Here is a 19125-nt window from a genome sequence, read left to right on the forward strand (position 1 = left end):
GTTGCTCTATGGACCACGTGCAGTGGGATGCAGCAACTCAACATCCCAGATGACATTCATCCACTGATCCAGGGCCAGAGATAGTTTTTGTTCCATTTGGTCATCCACTGCCACATGCAATAGTTTGACATTTTGGGAAATACGCTTATTAGCTGTCTTGCCAAAAGCTAGATGAGAAGAATGATAGCGTTCACATGCTCGCATGGTAATTATGATGGACTGGAAACAGGGGCAAACAGCTAGCCTGTACAACGGCAACAAAATCTGTTCATCTTATTTATATTACACAGAAATGCTTTGCAATAACAAGCTGGTCTAAAGCACGATTGTTTTTTTCTTCTGGTCTCTGTCAACCTCATTGCCAGGGTGGGAAATGGTTTGATATTCCAGAATACACCAAGCATGCTACACTACTTTGGAGTGTTCATATACCAAGCACGACTAAAGAGTTTGGTAGAAGAAAAGACAAAATGAACAGGGTTTCCCACTTTTTGTTTTCATGGACAGTTATCAAGGTAAGGTTCTAAAAGGTCTAACATATTATTGGGCTGCTTGTGTTTTATGCCTCAAATAATATTCAAATAAATTCAATTTTATTTATATAGCACCAAATCACAACAATGCTTGTGTCAAGATGCTTTTTCAATTATCAATTTAGCTAATAAGGAGCTCAAATGCCCCTGCAGCCTTAGACTTTTCTGTGTGGACTGTCTCTCTAGATACTCTAGCTTCCCACAGTCACAAAGACATGCATGTTAGGTTGACTGGTGATTCTAAATTGGCTTCCTGTCTCTACATGGTAGGCTGGTGACAGGCTGGTGACATGGCCAGGATATACCTTGCCTCTCACCCTGTGACAGTTGGGCTAGGCTCCAGCCACCTGTGACCCTGAACTGGATGACAATGGTTAAGAGCATGAATGTGTTTATGATCTAAGCACATAATAAAGTCACAGTTGAAATAAAACATTTCACGCATCTAATCTCTTTCAAATAATAAAGGTTATCTTATCTTATCTTATATGACTTCTGGCTATAGATCCATAGCTAAAGCTGCCAGGCTTTCGCCCTTCTGTGTCTGTAACCTGATTCTATACTTTAAAGATAAGCAAGCAGTCCCGTTCACACAAAGCCGCCTCTGTTTAGTCTCTCTGGATTTTTACAGTTCCAGTCATGACCTCACACTTTAGAGAGAGAATACTTTGTCCAGTTGAGGAAAAGTGCCTATGTATAAAGGTGAGTGAGAAGGAGCGAGAAAGCAAGAGACTGAGAAAAAGTTTTTAGGTGGAAGGATGAGTGGCTGTCAAAGCAATAAATGAAAAGCAGAGCCCTTTATTCCTACAAAATAAAAGCTTGACCCCTTTTGGCAAACCAGATGAGGGTAGAGGGAGCAGACTAACCACTTTCTTTGAGATTAGAGACTCTCGTTGGGAGATTACTGAGAGAGGAGGCCAGGCAAAGGACTGCTTATCTCGTCCTGCTGCTTTATGCAGAGCCCTCCTCCATCTCCTCTGCCAGAACTGCCCTTCTCTACACCCAAGAGGCAGACTGATGCAAGACGAGTCGTCTTCTCTGCTCAATGACATTCCAGCACAATGTGTTCTCTAGCAAACCGTGCATTAAGATATGACGATCCCTTGTAAACACACTCCCTGCACAAACTAAGGTATCTTTCAAAAGCCACAAATCCTGTTTTTCTAAATATTCAAATAGCTGGAAATGCCTTTATCTTGGAATGACCTTTCAACTACAGGTCTGGTATTATTTCCTGTCCCTGTGTGACTGAATGAAATGAGGTCACTCAAAAGAGAAAGGCAAGCAGAATAAACTTTGGACTCCCTGGTGCAATGTGGTCGTGAGGTTTCCATGGTAACGGGGCAGGGGGTGTGGAGCATTATGTAGCCTGATGGCCGCTTGTGTTTGGTGGCTGTAATCATAGGTAGTTTGGCAGCAACCCTGTGTATGTTTGTGTGTCTGCGTTGCGTGGCCCACCTCAATGTCTCGAATCAGGAGCTGTGTTGGCGTTTCCACGGGTGATTTACTATCAATGATCTTCTGGATGGCACAAGCCCAGTGCACAGCCTCATTGAAGTGCTTGGTGTACAGCCTATAGCAATGTTTCCGACCATAAACTGTAATGCTCCAGTAACCTGAAAAAAACAATAATAATAAAGCAATACACATTTAAAAACCATTGCAAATCCTATGACATGTAATGGTAATAATTCATAGTTAGTCATTTAAACTGCACCTTATCTGGCCTGACACTTTTCCACGCATGTGTGGGATGTTTTGTTTTTTTAAGTAAACGGCATGGATTAAGGCCTGATCCAGTTTCCTACAATGTGAGGCAAACTGATTCCTGCACATCTTCCATACAGACTCTCTCTCCTTTACTCACTCAGCTTCACTGATGATCAAAGGTCAACCTGAGAAAAAAAACCTCAGACCACACCAAAACCAAACAAGCGTAGATATTCTACAGATGTCTTAGGACACGAGTCCTAAAGCACTTAGTGAGTTTCATTTCGGGTAACACAATAAAAGTTCAAAAAGAGGAACATTTTTGCCTTCTGCAGAGGAAGTATTAGACATACCCCAGGCAGCCTAGCTTGATCTGTAGCCCCATGGCTGTTATCAGGCTTTCCTGCTACGTGACTTGGCACCACATCCTTCTTTGTTTAAAGTTCTTAGTCAAGTATAACCCCAAAATAAAAAAGTTTTAATACTCAAATCATGACACTGCACTATTGCCACTGACCAATTTGAATATGTTCAGTGCCCTTAAATTACCACTGCTTTCAAGGGTCTATGAGACCAAAAACGGAGCCCTCAAAGTGAACTCCTATTTTATGGCAACAACCAGAAAATACAGAGGAAGTAAAGATTTCTTGCAACTCTTTTGTGACAAATTTCCCTGCTTAAGAGGAACACAGATCTACTCAGCAGTGAAACAGCCGGGAGCCTGTGACAAAGTCGCTGTTGAAAGTCCTCTTCTGTCCAGAAAAGTCCCCTGGCCTATTGAGTTAGAACTATGTTTGGGTTTGCACTATGGTTTTGGCATTTTAAGCGGTTTGGTAAAGTTAGCAGGGCATAATCTCCATTCACAGAGAGGCAGACAAACATAGATAAAGGGTGTCTGAGGAATACAGATTTGAAAAAACACAAGTCATCCCTGTGTCTTTTCAAAAGCAACTCTTTTTATAAATCTTTGTCATTTGTTTCCTGCATCCAAGAGATTGCCTTGCTGGTTACGCGAATGAGACACTTGTAGGCCAACCTTGACCCGCATTTCTGACCAAACAAAGCCGGGGCTTCCCAAACTTACTAAGAATTACAGTACTCATGGGAAGGGGAAAGCTAGCCACAAGTCACTACTTTCATACTGAAAGACCCAATAGTTTACTGGGAAGTTTTAAAATAATGCCTATGATCACTATACCACAAAGGGAATTAACACAAAGAACTAACTGGACTCTACAGAGATTACAGGAAAGCCTGCATGAGTGTGAGTCAGCTATGCCTCATCCTGTCTGCATATGGTTAGGTATATAAGTGTGTCTTGCTCACCTGTCTCCTTGTATGTCTGCTTGTCTGGCCAGATGACAGAGCAGAGGTTTGTGAGGACCAGTGTGCCTAGTCTCCGGGCACCTTTCTCCGGTCCGGTGTAGTAGTCAAGAGAGTCTTGGGTCAGTACAAACCAGTATCGACGCTGCTTGATCCAGTTGCCACGCACCTCCCGTAACAACCAACCTTTCAACAAGCAGAATGCATATTTTTGGCTTTTACTTATCAATATGAAGTAAATATATAGTAAAATATAGTAAGTATATTGCACATTTTAGTGGCTACAGAATGATGACATCATGGGTGCAAAGACTGGCCGCCTATAATCAAGGCCGAACGATAATAGTGCTTTTGTTTTCACTGGTAGCTACTGGTGACTTTTCACAGCCTTCTGACATGGTGGAAAACCTGAGTAACTGTGCAAACTCAGTCCTTATTATTGTATTTACACAAGAATAATAAGAAACAATCCAATCTTTGCAAAAGAGATACAAGGAATGGGGGCTTGAAGTGGTCTGCTGTGGCTTGAAAAAGAATATACACAGGGATTATGTTACAACTTAACCCTGAAATGAAAGATCACATGCCAGTTCAGCTGCAGTAAATGATTTTTTAAACTGATTAGTCCAGCAAAAGGAAATTAATCTTGAAATGTGATGTTTTCAAATTTTCAAGCAAGCGAGCCTGCAGCTTCTTGTCCTGTTTATTTTATTTTTTTCAGTAAAAAATAAATACCTCCTTTTTATTAGAGCAATCTCTAGCAGTAGTTTCAGATGACTTTAAAAACAAAAAGAAAAAACCCATTAGATTGGTGGTGTCCCCTATGAGAAATCTTTGCTACCACCAAGCAACTTGTGAATTCTCAAAATGGAACAATGCTCTGCAACTTTCTTTCATAAGTATGGGACTTTCACACTAAGGCAAGCATTTCCCTTAAAAGATTTATGGGGGCAGGCCGTAGGGCTACAAATCCAGGGCTACTACACCATGTCTTCACAAAGAATAATCTCCAAGGGGTGTAATTGTCCCTAAAGTTCGCAGAAATCTATGAGTAAAAGTTTTGTTGGAGTAAATACTAGGGGCTAAAAATATGGCCAGATAATAGCATAGGCATTAAAGGCAGCACAAAGCCACCATAACTGCCACTTTTGAGGCTGACAGAATCAGATAAGGAGACAGAGACAGAGAGAGACACAAAGAGAATGAGGCAGCTAGTTTTTAGCCTTGTCTGCTAATTTTGTCAGGTCTCTCTCTCTCTGTAATAAAAGACTCTTGTGTTCCTAAAGTTCTGAGGACTGGGAAAACTGCAACAGCCCAGATCTACTGATCCCAAATCTCTTCTGCCTCCCCAGTTGTGTACAAATTGTTCCTAATAAGGAACAATTACATAAGTACATAAGCATTTAATCTCTGAGCAGATAAATAAACTAAATTGTGCAAATTGTTCCTGATAAGTATTTTATTTCTGAGCAGATAAATAAACTAAATGACTTTTGGCCACCCTGACTGATACTGGGTTGTGTAGGACTATATGCAGGGCTAGGGCATTGAGATGCAGTGGCAGTCAGCCGTACATGGTGTGCCTGTGCATGACAATGCATATAGCTTGCATATGCATTCTTGAGATTGGTTTAAAAGACAGAATTAGGCAATATATCTTCAGCCTCTAACCCTGTGAAACTGTAATAACGCCTCCACAGCATCACAGCTTCCTCTCTGGTCAGCGAGCTGTGTGTCACCTGTCACCCAGAGATAATTTTGCTTGCATCTTTCTTCCTCTTGCTCTCATTCTCTTCTCATTTACTTTCATCTGCCCCAAATTTCTCTTCTCTCCCTCTTTTTAACCTTTAATGTGGTTTACCCAGGAAGTACAGAGAAACTGTTGCCTTGCTCCTGCTTCAAATAAAAAAAAGAAGAAAAAAAGCAAGAAAGAAAGGACGGGGTGAAGGTTCGGGCCTCAATATGATATAAGAGGGGATTTTGAACCTACCATAACCTACCCTCAAATATAGCCCAAAGTGAAAACCCAGGGAGTACTTAACACCACATCAGAGAGGGTCAGCATCAAAACCCAATGTGAAATAGATAAATAAAAATCGCAAAGAAAGCTGGGACGACACGCAGGACAGGAGGCAGACAAGCTGGCTGGGTCAAAAACAAGACACAGGCATGCCTGCACGCCCCGCAGCTCTGTCGCAGGCATGGGATATACACCACATAGGCTGCACTTAATATTGCAACTTTAAACAATGCAATAAGAATTGATGTGAGAAGGACAGAGATAAAGCTAGAGTCTCCAGACCCCATGTATAGCCCACCGATGATCTTCCATCTGGATCTCATCTCTGTAGCCAGCTAATGCCTCCCCTGGGGGCCACAGCTCGCCCTTAATTTGTTTCATTTGTGACCCTTGACCCTTCAGTGCCCTGCCCCCTCAAACACAGATTGAGAAAACAATCTCTCTCTGTGTATTTCCATCTTTTTTTACTGCAAGCCTCCTGCTGCTCTCACCGCTGAAAGTTTGTTCAATATACTGAACATTGAACTCCATGATAAAAATACATACGTCTGAGAAAATGGGTCGCAGCGCTGTGCTTGCCGTCATTTCATAAAAACCATCTCCGGAAGCAGAGCAGCATTTCAGGAAAATAATATGTTACGAACTGGCATTGAACTACTTTTGTGTGGAACAGATAAAAAATGTAAAGCTAAACTTTTCCCCCGCTTTGAATCATAAAGCACCAGACAGATTCAGCTGTAGACGACTGCAGCATGAGAAACTCTGCATCACATGAGGAACAATTTTAACTTTAAATCAACAAAGGTATATCAATAAACCAATGTCAACATCTGTGTCTGTCAGCACTCGTCAGTCTATATCTGTAATGTTGTTGGCCTACTTTAGATACTGGGACAACATTCGGCCCGTGTAGCCTCGGGATGCCCTACAAAAAAAAAAAAAAAAAAAGGAGAGAGAGAGGAAAAAAGAGAGAGTCCTAATGGAGGCATCCTTCAAAACATATTCCTGTGCAGTATACAGAGAGAATTATCTAACACCCTCAGGTTGCCTGCTGTTGGCTGTAATAGTGGTGCCTAGTGAAGTGTAGTGAAGGATTGCTATGTGGTGCAAGAGCTGAAATGTTAAATAAAATTTGCCCACAGAATGTAGCCGTCCTCAGTTTCACAGGGAAACTCTTCTAACAGTGAAACAGCATGAGTGGGGACAGCAGTAAGGGAGGAGGCCATAGCCAAGGGTGCATGGTAACTGCTGTCAGAATTAGGCAATCTGACTGTCGCCATTCCCAACAGGACGTAACATATCTAAGCACTGGCATTTTACTGCTCCCTGTCAGCAGCAGGCCGAACGGAAAAAAAGAGGAAAAAATAAATAGCACAGAAATATCCTATGAGATCATTCCTCAAAAGCATCAGACATGCAAGATAGAGCTCCCGATACCGGTAGCTGTCTTTGCATTAATACATACAGAGGGGAGGGTGGGGGCAGCTGTGCGCCACATGTGGGAAGAGAGGGGTTGGCTACAGGGCAACAGCACAGTATGGAGCTGCGACAGGAGGCAATTAGCCTGATGAAATATATACCATACAAAAAGACATGAACAGCACTGACTAAGCCCTGCAGGGAGTTTGTGAATAAACTGGAAAACAAAACTACAACAACAGATTTTTCACTTTGTTAGTGATTGTTCTTCATGTTAGGTTTTGGATTTTTCAATCAACTGTTTAGCCTTAAAAAGTCTTAAAATAGCTCATTTACCCCCAGTTTGGCCAATCAACTGTCCAGACACAATTTGCATTGCTAGAAAAATGCTAAAAAGTTAAGTATTTCTGTTAAATAGTAAACTGATGACTGGCATTTTTAAAAAATAATTTTCCTGTCTGAAGACTACTTAATTAGTAATGATGTCAGCATAATGAATAATTGATTATAGCAGGTAGATGCACTTATTTAAGGAGGATAGGAGAAACGGTGGTGCTATGTTAGTTGTGTGTGTCAGGCTTACCTTTTACCAAGAGTTCAGGTTCTTCCTCCTGTCCCATCTTATTCTTGTCAATGATCAGGCTTTTCATCTCTTCAGAAGACTCCGAGACAGTGTGGCTAAGTGGAAGAGGAGAAAGAGAATGTAAATAACTCTGCTTCCCTCTCAACTCAAGTCTTCCCCTGACTACTCCCTCCCATTAGACAGCTAATTGGCTCAGAGACACACAGTTGGCTGTGACCCCCCGCCCCTATGTGTCTCTTTGCCAGCGTTGAGCCCCTCTGATACTCTTAGGTGGGGAGGGGGATCACACTGAAAGAGGTGCCACGAATATCTGTCCTCTAGCGTTTTCCCACTTTCCCTCCCTAGGAGCACGCAAGCCCGCAAACACACACTCATACATACCACGCCACTGTGGACAGCTCGTCTCTCTTTTATCACTTTGGCCGGCGAGCCAAAGGGGCGACTGAAAATAAATGTGACAGAGCGACGCCGGCCCGACTCCCAGCCAGCCAGCTCATGCTGGTCAGAGGAAAGCAGAAGGTTCAAGAGGTCGCCGCCTTAGATAGTTAAAAGCATAAACATCAAAAACATCGTTAAATCTGCTGAACGGATGTTTTCTTGTTCGCCCTTTAATGCCCCACAATCAAGTCTGCAGCAGTTTCCACGCACACTGACTGTTCTGCATCTGGTCAGCAATGCTGTGGACAACTTCAGACTTGTTATCTCTGGCCAAGGCCCATTTCAATTCTATTACATTGTTTAGACGTTTTATCTCTTGTCATTTATTTACCTAATTACTCGTTTGTTTTCTCTATTTCCTGGATCTAACTAGCATGTTAGGTACAAGTGACGAAGCGCTCCTTCCTTCCTGTCCTCTCCACCTCTTCTTCCTCCCGGGATTACCACTCAGGAAATGAAATCAAGCCCTCCCTCCTTCCCTCCCAGGGTTATCTCTCATCTATTTACCTATGCATTTGCTAGCTGATTTATGTCATTATTGATCTGATAATTCAGGAAGGTTCCTCCCCATTGAAGGCAGCAATAATCAGTGGGTCAGAATATACCTTTATCTGCACTGGCTCAGATTACAGCAGTTGCCAAATTCTGTCCTTTGACCTGATCACTGATCACAGGGGAGATTCGAGATCAGGTCAAAGGATTTCTGAAATGCTGTCTCTTATGCATATGTTATCTTTATGGTGTTTATTTGCAGTGGCTGATTCTAACTAACTGGCATCTCTAATTTAAGCTAATGTCCAGACACCGTGAAACTCTAGGAGGCCATTTTTTCCGTATGTGTGTATAAATTGGTATGACGCATAATCAGAAGGCAGAAGAGAGAGAACGAAAGAGAGAGACTGTCACATTATACTCAGCCATGCTATAAAACTAAGCCTGCTCGCCTGCCACAGCAGCAGCCTATGGGGATCTCTATCAGTCCACGCATCTACAGACCCCATTTAAATGTATTAAAATAAACACAGAAATGTGACATCTCTTTTTTTGAGGTTGTTAACTCCCTCTACATAACAGAGACATTCACGCAGAAAAAGCAGCCCAAACAGGATGGGAAAAGGATCTATAGAACAACTATGAGAGGAGTGCGTAGCCTGACGTGCACACTGCTAATGTTCTGGGCAACACTGTACTATTGTTTCAGTTTCTGAATATCAGTTTAGTATACACAAATATTAAAACTAGGACAAGTCTGAAATTCTAAATAGCTCCTCTAAACAAAAGCAGGATTTGAGAGAGGTGTTTCAGAGAATTGAGTACAAGTGACATTCAGGTCATGTCTAATGGTTATCCATCTTAGAAAACTTGGCTTTTGTGTGCATTTTTGGGGAAATATGGCCATTTCGCTACACTTCAAGCACATTCATAAATTTTATCTCTGACCCTTAATGGTGTTATCCTCCACATTGAACCTGAAATACCAGACAAGCCAAAAGTCACTGCTACAAGGCCATGTATAGAAAGAGGGGACATTAAAAGAGGACAGAAACTCAGGTAGGAGGCCAGGTTTCTGTCCAAAGTTTTGAACTTTAGCGTCACCAAAAGCCCGACTTTCAAAATAAATGATGTATTAGCAGGGCCACTATTGTCCAAAAACCCACTCTAACATCGAAAACTATCCATCATTGACTACGGCTGCAGACCACAGCGGTATAGTATTATTACTACTGTTATTTCTATATAACAAGCTGTTTTTGTAGCTAACATTTTTTCTAACTCAAGAAGAATTACATTATAAGATATGAAAAGAAAAAAAAAACACTGTAGCCTATATCAGAGAATAGCCATCATTGTCCTCTGACCACATGTTGGAGGTATAAAAAAATATGCTTCAACAGTTTTATTACTCTGGTATTTTGCCAGTGTAGGTACAGACACATGTGGACATTCCATTATGTCTATGTATACATAAACTGGGTAAAAAGTGCTATTTCTTCATGGCAATCTATGGTGTAACAAATGGGGCAATTGTCTAAGTAAAGTTGATGTGGGAGTTTTGGATCTCCACAGCTGTCCAGCATCCCTACAGTACAACCCCAGTCCAACCCCCTCGCCCCCATACTACCACCCCCCACATTCCCAGAAGTTGCAGCAGCAGGCCGTGACGGTGGGGCGGTAGGCAACTTCCTGAGTGCAGGAAGCAATTTAACATGGGGATTAGACACCACGAAGAATAGAGCTAACGCAGATCTACAGACCACACCTCTACAGACCGCACCTCTCTCTCATTTGCCCTTTCCTAGAAGGCTAGACATTTTTTTTTTAATCATTTGCAATCTCAGAGAAACACATTGTACGGCAGTATTGCTTTTAAAACCAATATGGCAGCGCACGTAGCGTAGGAGGGAAAAGTGAAGAAAGCAAAAAAGAAAAAGACCCACATCACACAGATCAGTTTCGACTAGAAAATAAAAACTGTTGGCTGTCCCATGAAGTGGAAGAGGGAGAAGTTATGAAAATAAGACTCAGAAAAAAGAGACCTGATTTGTGAGAGGAAGGGACATATTTCCCTATTATCACACAACCACAGATATCTGACTCCACAGCGAATACAAAGCACATTTTAACAACCTGTGTAGTTGCATCAGCAGTAATGTCCTCTGTACAGAAGATATTGCCTGCGTGATGTAAAGCCAATGAGGCCTTAAATACTGGGCTATGTAACAATTTGTGTTTGCCCTATCCCAAATCTTTCAATGTAGCAAATTTTGTTTTGCCATCTCTTTTATGCCTAATCCCCACAACGGCAACGGCAATACACAGTTCAGGAGTCAATGTGGTTACAAGCAGCAAATTATTTGTAAAGTATTTGACAAATGGGAACAAAATAATAGAGAAGAACATACCAAAGAAAAGAGGAAGAAAAAGATTAAGAGTACAATATAGCTTGATCTAATGCAGAACTCATTTCACCTCAATTTGGAAATGTGTTTCCATTTTACGTTTTTCTTATTGGTTGTATCAAGGACACCATGCTTTAGAGTCTAATAGGGTGAAAATTGCCACATCGTACCAATAATACCAACACTGTAACTTCTTTTGCCTCACAAATGATTATTTGGAGGGCCTGAAAATCTCAGGGGGTAAATAAATTTCAAGAAATTATAAAGGTTTAGCAAGATGACTTATGCCAATACCATTTATGTCATACCCATATTAATAAAAGGTCTTGAACTCTCATGTAGGTGTATACAGTTGAATTTGTCTACCTTCTTTAGCTGGGTGGAGATTGAGTAGTAATTAGTAATGAGGTCACCAAATTCCATGCACCAAATAGAAAGACAAACTTGAATGTTGTCTCAAATGTCTCACCCTTACAGGTGCAACAAGACTAAAAGGAGAGGCAAGAACATGTCAATCAGCCACGGGTGTGTACACACCCGCAAAGGCAATAGGAAGATATCTAATCAGCCAAAGCAGGTAAAGTCAGTGCCATATGAGATTTTAGCTTCCTCCCAGCAACTTCATTACCTTCTAATCTTGTCCATATATGATTATGTGCACTGCTTTGTAAGATCTCATACCCTAATTTGGGTTTTGATTTTAGTTTTCCACAATCATAGTATAGATAGGTCACTTGAGGCAAATTTCAGAGGTTTATAAAATATCAAAAGTTGTCCCAACCACAACCTCACTTTGAATTAAAGTAACCGATACCCTTGAAGGAGAAGAGCTACAACACGATAGCAAATTGTTTTTGGTAACCTTTTTCTTAGTTAATAATATATAAAAGTAATATAGGAATAGCAATGCCAGGAATAGTCAAGTTGAAGTCTGGAAGACCAAATAACCTTCTGAGAAAACTGCTCATTGCTAGAAAAAGGAAAACCCCGGTTTGACTGCCAAAGGACGTGAGGAATATTTAACAGTCTGGAGAAGCGGTGCACTGTTTTGAAGTGCAGTGGCACCAACACAAAAATTATCCTCATGCATAAGTCATCAGTAGAAATACAGTTTTGGTTCCTAACAACAAAAAAGTGAATTATTTCCTGAAAAGAAACCTGCACAGTAGAATGAATGGTGCTCTGCATGAATGTGCTAACAAGCCACCAGTCGAACATTTCACGTATTTCATGTAGCTCACGTATCTGTGATGGTATATGGTCTATTCAGTTCCATTCTATTCTATTTTGTTCTGTGTTTACGACATCACATCACGCCATACCACATGTCATTGCACTTTAATGCTAGTTGTACAGCTAACGCAGCAGGGAGGTAGCTAACAGCAAAGGGTCAGTAATTTGGAGACATTTCATATTTGATATCCCAAGTGATTTTCTTTGTGTGTTTGCAACAGTTTGTGACTTAACAGCAAATAGTGATGAAATAAGCTGACAATGATTGAACGTTTATTGAACTTCAGTGGAGTGTGTGCCAGACACACACCCAGTGAAACTGAGCAGGCAGAGAAAAACTAGAAAGACCATTAATGACAGTAAACCACAGAAAAGACTCACAAGGTGTCCCACACTGAGCCGAACAACTGTAAATAAACTAGATAATAACACACTTTTTTTTTTTTAATTTTATAGATTGCTGTTTATCTTTGTCCCAAACCCAACTTAGTACATTTATATATTTAAATATTTTTATTTCTTCTATTTTCTTTTACAAAGTTGGGAAATTAATGTTTAGGTCAAGACTTGCATACCTTGGAAACAGAGAGACACACAGAGAGATTGCTGGTCTCTAACAGTCTATAAATGAAGCAATGCTATCAGAGTTGTACTTGTATCAGCAGATATCCAAAGCAAAGGTATACTATGGGCAAAAGTGGGCCACACCTCTTAATCTTTGATTCAGTTTTTTTCAGTCCTATTTCCACAGTTATAAAAAACAAACAAAAAACTGAGTCTGCCTTTATAAACATTTGTGAAAGAATGGATCATTCTGCAGAGCTCAAAGAATCCGAGCACAGTACTTTAATAGGGTGTTAGTTCATGAAATGTATTTCCTCCAACATATTACACGATCATCTGTAAGTGGTATTTGCAAAGCAGAAGTGTTTTAGGAACCGCAGCGACTCGGGCACTAAGTGGCAGATCATGTAAAGTTACAGAGTGAGGTTGCATAGTACTGAGGTGCATAGTGTGTCAAAGTTGCCAATGCTCTGGTGACTCAATAACTGCGAAGCTCTTAACAAGAACACAAAAACTGTGTGCCGGGAGCTTCCCATTACAAAGTTTCGTGGCCGAGCTGCTTCTTTAGGCATGCCTTCTACGAGGCATGCAAGCCTCGGCCTTGTGTAGGTTTTATCCATATAATGTATCGGTACTGTGACTGTAAAGTTTGCCTACCTACTAAAAAGAGCACTTCTTTGAACACAAATATTTTCAGTGATCCCTGGCCCAAATAAATGGCTCTTTCAACTTAAGAACATGATGTGAGTGTTCCTTAGAGCAAAGGAGTGCAGTTGAGTGCGTGAACTGCACATGATGCTCTGTGAACAACAATACAGCTTGCTGGTATGAGAAATGTGAACTACTTCAATTTAATCTGTGTGAACTGAACTTTGAGCTAGCTCTTGCAAAGGGTGACCTTGCACAACACTGAGCTTAGGGAATATTTCACTGCTGGAGCGAATATTAGATTCATTTAAATACCAGCAAATCCTGGAAGAAAGGATGTGCTTAAAAAAGCTGGTGATAAAAAATAATCCTAAACATATTTCAAACTAAACAAAGACTACCTGAAGAGACACAAGTTCAAGCTTTTGCCCCTAATGCCACAAAATCTCCAGATAGACCTGAAAGCAGCATGCATGCAAGATGTTCCATCTTATAGAAGTAAGGAAGTAAGAATGCCTTAAAAGACAAAATACTCTAATCTCTAACTGAGATGGAGAACAGAGATGGAGATAAAAAGGTAAGCATCATTTAAAAAAAAAAATTAAATAGAGTAATATTATAAAAGTCTAAAGATTAAACAAATTAACCAAATGTCAAATCTCTAACTTTATCAGAAAAACAGAAATTTTGAAAAGGATTCCCAAAGTGGTGCATGAATTTTTCACTGGTCTTTTTTTTTTTAAAGCAGCCAACGTATAGGAAATCTGTACAATGACCATGACACACTTAAATCCAGCAGTGTGAGCAGCACAGTGAATTAATTAGTTTGTGTCTGTCTGCCTGGTTGCAGTTTCTGTGGCAATGAGTAATTGATTTCAGTCCAGGATCTAATCACACTGCTGAGACATTAATTAAAGCTAAAGAGCCACTGTCCTTGCTCTTGGGCTTGCATGACCGCAGTGAAATGAAACATTCCTTGCAACCCAAAAGAACATGCACGGTTGCAAAAATGACCATTGCATTGATTAGTCACAGGAATACTTGGGAGAGTTGTCTGATGGATAAATAGCTCAGGATGTGCCCAGAAAGGCATTTAGAAAAAGCACCAAGTAAAATAAACCAAAGTTTATTAAAATCATGCTCATATCAGAGGCTTGATAATCATTCTTCCTGTAGAAATCCATCTATTTCTCTTCCCTGTCTCTATTCCCTTCTCCATAGAGTGCATAGGCTGACTGCATGGGCCTCTGGCTGAAACTGGGCTGGTGGGAAAATGGGAATGTGGTGATTAAGACTGGGCCTATATGACCTCCCAGCTAAAAATACACTGTTTTCTCAAGACCACTGCCAAGAAGCTCTGGACTAGGCAGAGGGGAGAGGGAAAACAAAGTCATGTTATGAGACCTGAGTAGGAGGGACAGGAAGTCTGAGTTTGTGACTGAAGAAGTGTTGTCAGCAAGGCATTTTATGATAGGGGGTAAGTGACTCTTTAGTTTGAATAAAGCCATTCTACTTGTGAAACTTAGTAATGTGGATTAAAACTTTCCATATTTGTTGATGTTGTAAACAAGGCCAGATTGTGATGGTTGGATGGTTGACAGACAGGACGACAGACATCCAGACAGGCAATTACTGGGGGCCCACTCCTAAGCTCTTCACGCAAACACTCACTTGTGTTATGCATACACACCCTCTGTCATGCACGTACATAAATTTACACACATGAAATACATTCCTTAATACTGTTCTCTTTTAGTTATCTAGTGGCAAAAACTTCAAGCTTCTGACTACTTCAGAGAGCTGTCAACAAAGAAGAGGAGAAGCTAATTCCAGAATAGATAGAACACAGAAAAGTCTTCAAGTGTCCACTTTCTTTTTAGAACAGCTTGTACTCTCCCCTGCCTCAGCTATAAGAAGGAACTTGAGAGTGAGGAAAGGGAAGATTTAAAAAAAAAAAAAATAGTCACAATGTAAGATGGATTTCAGCAAAGAGGGAGTAAGCTGTGTGGCACTTCCTAATGACCAAAAGACCGACAGGGAGTGCCTCGTGTCATCTGCCTGAAGACCCATGTTTGGACGATTGAACATTTTTATGTAATTTTGTGTCTCCACACCACCCAAGTAGGGTTAGGGAAATTTTCAACTTTAACTTGAGGAGATTAACAAGAGTATTGCATTAACTGGTTAGGAATTACAGCCCTTTTTTATACAGTCACCCATTTTTAAAGTTTCAAAAGCAACTGGACAGTTGAGTGATAAGTAGTTTCATGACCAGGTTCGATCCGTTTCCTTGTAATTCGATGACAAATGAAGCAGATGAAAGATCTAGAGTTGATTCCAAGTACTCGACTTTTACTTGGGAGCCATTCACAAGACCTCAAGAGGAACTTTGTTACCCATCCAGGTGACCTCTGCAGTCTCAACTAACTGCAGGTTTAACAATGAGCAGAAATAGAAGTTGCTTTTGAAGAAGTTACTGGCAGCACGCAAAGTAACAACTGGGGCCTTACCAATGTGTCGTGAGGTCAGTTTCACAATTGTTAATATGCAAATTATCATGACTACTAACAAATGAGAATTGACTGCAATCACAGCATTGTAATTTGGTAAAGGATTTACCGTTAGGCCTCCTCCTCTGTCCAGAGATGGTCTTTCCCTTTTCACATAAATGCCCTCCTTGACTCCCTGCTCAAACCATCATTCCTCCCTGTCCAGGATGTGTACATCCTCATCATTTCAAGAGTGGCCACTGGTCTGTAAGTGTAAATAGACTGTGGAGTCTTGGCCTGACAAGGTAGCTAAGGTTGTTTGGTTTCACTGATGTATAATTCACAGTAATCCTCCTGTTTGTGTTGGGGACCCCGATCCTCAGCGTGGACACATTTTCTTCAGCGGTCAGGACAATTTGCATATTAATGATCCTGAAACTGAGCACATGGCCCATTGTTAGGCAATGACGCTGGTTTTGGTCATTGTGTAAATGGACTTTTTGTAAGGTTGGGGAAACTTGCAGTCAGCTGAGACTAAAGAAGTTGCTTGGATGAATGCAAAAACGCAATCATCTTTCTGGGATTTCTTGATGACTGAGATTGATTAAGATATATAAATACAATTGAAGGAGGCCATCTTTAAATATTCGATTGGTGCTGATACAAGTAGCAGGATGATTTCTGAAGTCCACATGGGTATACTCTGCTCAAATTCACACATATGCTGCAAGACTCATCAGACAGCACTTCAAAGTGTAGGTGGATAAAGACCCGAAGCATACAGCAAAAGCAACCAAAGAGTTTCTAAAGGCAAAAAGAAGGATATTCTTTCATGATGCAGTCATCTGATCTCAACCGGTTTTGTATTTAGTAACTGCTTTTCAGTTATTAAATGCAAAATTGAACGCACAGACCTATAAACAAGCAGCAAACAAAGGTGGCTGCAGTGAAGGCCTAGCAGATCATCGTAAAGGAAGGAAGGACAACACATAAACAAGGACTCGTCTTATAGTCTTCAGTTACTTTAGTTAGTTTGTCCAATTAATTTTGAGGAAATATGTTAGGAAGTTGCAGGCATGGATTCTGTGAGTCCCCCTGAAATCAGCTAATGCATCAGGCTTGTAAAACGGCTAATTAGCCGAGTATAGCCATGCTACCAAAAAAATCCCCTAATGAATCACAATCACATCTTTATTCCATCTAATTGTTTACATTAACATTTCCTTGCGCACAATGCAATTCAATAGTTTGGTCAAAGTCCGATGTAAACCAGAGCTTGCGCCTCCTGTTATGCAACAATTAAGATGAATTGATATGACTCAATTTGTTAAAATAGCAAAGTTCTGGCTTATCAGAGCCTAACTTGGCGTTCCTTCCGTACAGCTGAACTTCTGGGTGTGTCCATTCATTGGCCAGGTAATGAGCAAGCGCTATGCTCTCTAATCTTTGCACTTACTGTGATGATTACAGCCAGGCAAACACACACTCTCTTCAAACTAGTAGTTAATCATGCCATGCGGCCTAAGGCCTCCACCACAACAGTGCAGAAATGACATACATGCACACACACACGCACATGCACCCGAGCCACACCTCTTTTAGGAGTGCTGTTGAGGCAGGACTGAGTCACCCAGTTCTTACTTCTTTCCATCCTATTTTCCCCCCTCAAGCCTCAAAAGACACCATGTCACGTATGACTACAGCAAAATATTTCATCTCACATACCCACTTCCTGGGACAGCTCTATTCTTGTTGAGAGTTTCTTCAGATCCTCGTCTGTTCATTTGTGATGGGCGATAGACCTACAAGTCAAGCTTTGTGATTCATTGCCTGTGAGTCGGCAGATGTACAATTACGATTGTGGAAGGGAGAACGGGGTGGTGATAAGGGCACGATGCCAGAGATAGAAAGAAGCAGAGCGTGGCTACATCACTGTCTGAGATCACAGCCATGCACTAATAGTCTGGATCAAGCCCTCCATGATTCACTTTTGACTCTCATTTGCATTAACTTGTAATCCACATGGCCATTTGAATCTCATTTACAGTAAGATGCCCTGATATTGAAAGGGTGATTGGTTAAAGTCATCTAAGATGAACATATAACCATGTAATAAAAGTAAGTACATCCCAAGGAAATCTTCTGCCATTCACATATGTAGATAAGCAAACATCTCATCCCTTTTGAAGCAATATCTTTAAATAAGATCAATCCAATCCAACTGAAAAATAACTACTTGTCTTTTGTGGAAAAAGTAAATACAGGAAGCCACAGAAACTAGCATTGCTCCCTTTAGCAGAAATAATTAGCTTCTTGTATGCATTTTTCATAATGACTCACTCTGGTGTAGGCTTGCTAAAAATCTTGATTGCGCTTCATTCAGTGGTACGATCCTTAGCACTGTGTTTTTTTCTACTCAAAACCCCACACAAGATCTGAAGGGGGTTCCAATCAGGAATTTGAATGGGCTTATTGAGCCATTCTTCAGTGGATTTGCAGAGAGGATGAAATCCTGTTGAAAGGTCCAGTTAAAGTTTTATCTGTCTCTGACTGCTGGCCACACATTATCTACAAGTACCCTTTGATATGATGCAGAAGTCATAGTTCATCATCAGTGAATGGAGGCTGCCCAGGTCCAAACATAGCGCATTAACCAGCATCACTGTGGCCAAGCAACCCCGTCTTTGATTTGTCTGTGCAAAAGGCACAAACTGTAAAAGCATTTACTTTGACATCAATAGCATATGTGTTTGCAACAAATAGTCTGTTCTTCAGCTAATTATCTGGTGAAGTCTGTTCTTGACTAAAACCCAAAATAACAGCCAGGTTAACTTCTTAATGGTAAAGCTCAATCAGTTTGAAAGCCTGAAAACTAATTTAACCTAAAAGAAATCAAATATCACCACAGATCCCAAATATCAGATCATCTGTCAGTATGCATATGACTCTGTACCACTTGCATGCACACATGAGAACACCGCGAGATACTGAAGAGGAACTGAAAGAAATCAAGTATTAACACATGCGCTTGTGGATATATACAGAAATCCCCGCCGCTCAGAGGAAGTATACAAGTAAAAGACGGAACTACTACTTCCCTTGTCGTTTGCACTGTAGCCTGCAACCAAGTCGAGCTGAATGGGGGAACAAATCGAATTGGACATAAAATGGACTTTACCCTGCCAGTTCTATGTAATGCCCAGTCAAAACCATGTGATAATAGAGCATATAATTTCCTGGAGAATTCATAGTGAGAGATTGGGTG

At 40.9% G+C, this 19125-nt stretch overlaps 1 protein-coding gene across 1 annotated transcript in view; it reads right to left on the bottom strand.

The window, feature by feature from the left end:
- Positions 1–19125, bottom strand: part of plekhh3 (pleckstrin homology, MyTH4 and FERM domain containing H3) — a 36475-nt gene that overhangs the window by 9709 nt on the left and 7641 nt on the right. The window contains exons 3-5 of the mRNA XM_005468827.4: positions 7589–7683; positions 3570–3752; positions 1992–2149 (exon numbers count right to left, since the gene is read on the bottom strand). Of these exons, the coding sequence (XP_005468884.1) occupies positions 1992–2149; positions 3570–3752; positions 7589–7683 (436 nt within the window). The remainder of the gene's footprint in view (positions 1–1991; positions 2150–3569; positions 3753–7588; positions 7684–19125) is intronic.

Source organism: Oreochromis niloticus, linkage group LG4, assembly GCF_001858045.2.
Source record: "Oreochromis niloticus isolate F11D_XX linkage group LG4, O_niloticus_UMD_NMBU, whole genome shotgun sequence".
Classification (NCBI taxonomy): domain Eukaryota; kingdom Metazoa; phylum Chordata; class Actinopteri; order Cichliformes; family Cichlidae; genus Oreochromis; species Oreochromis niloticus.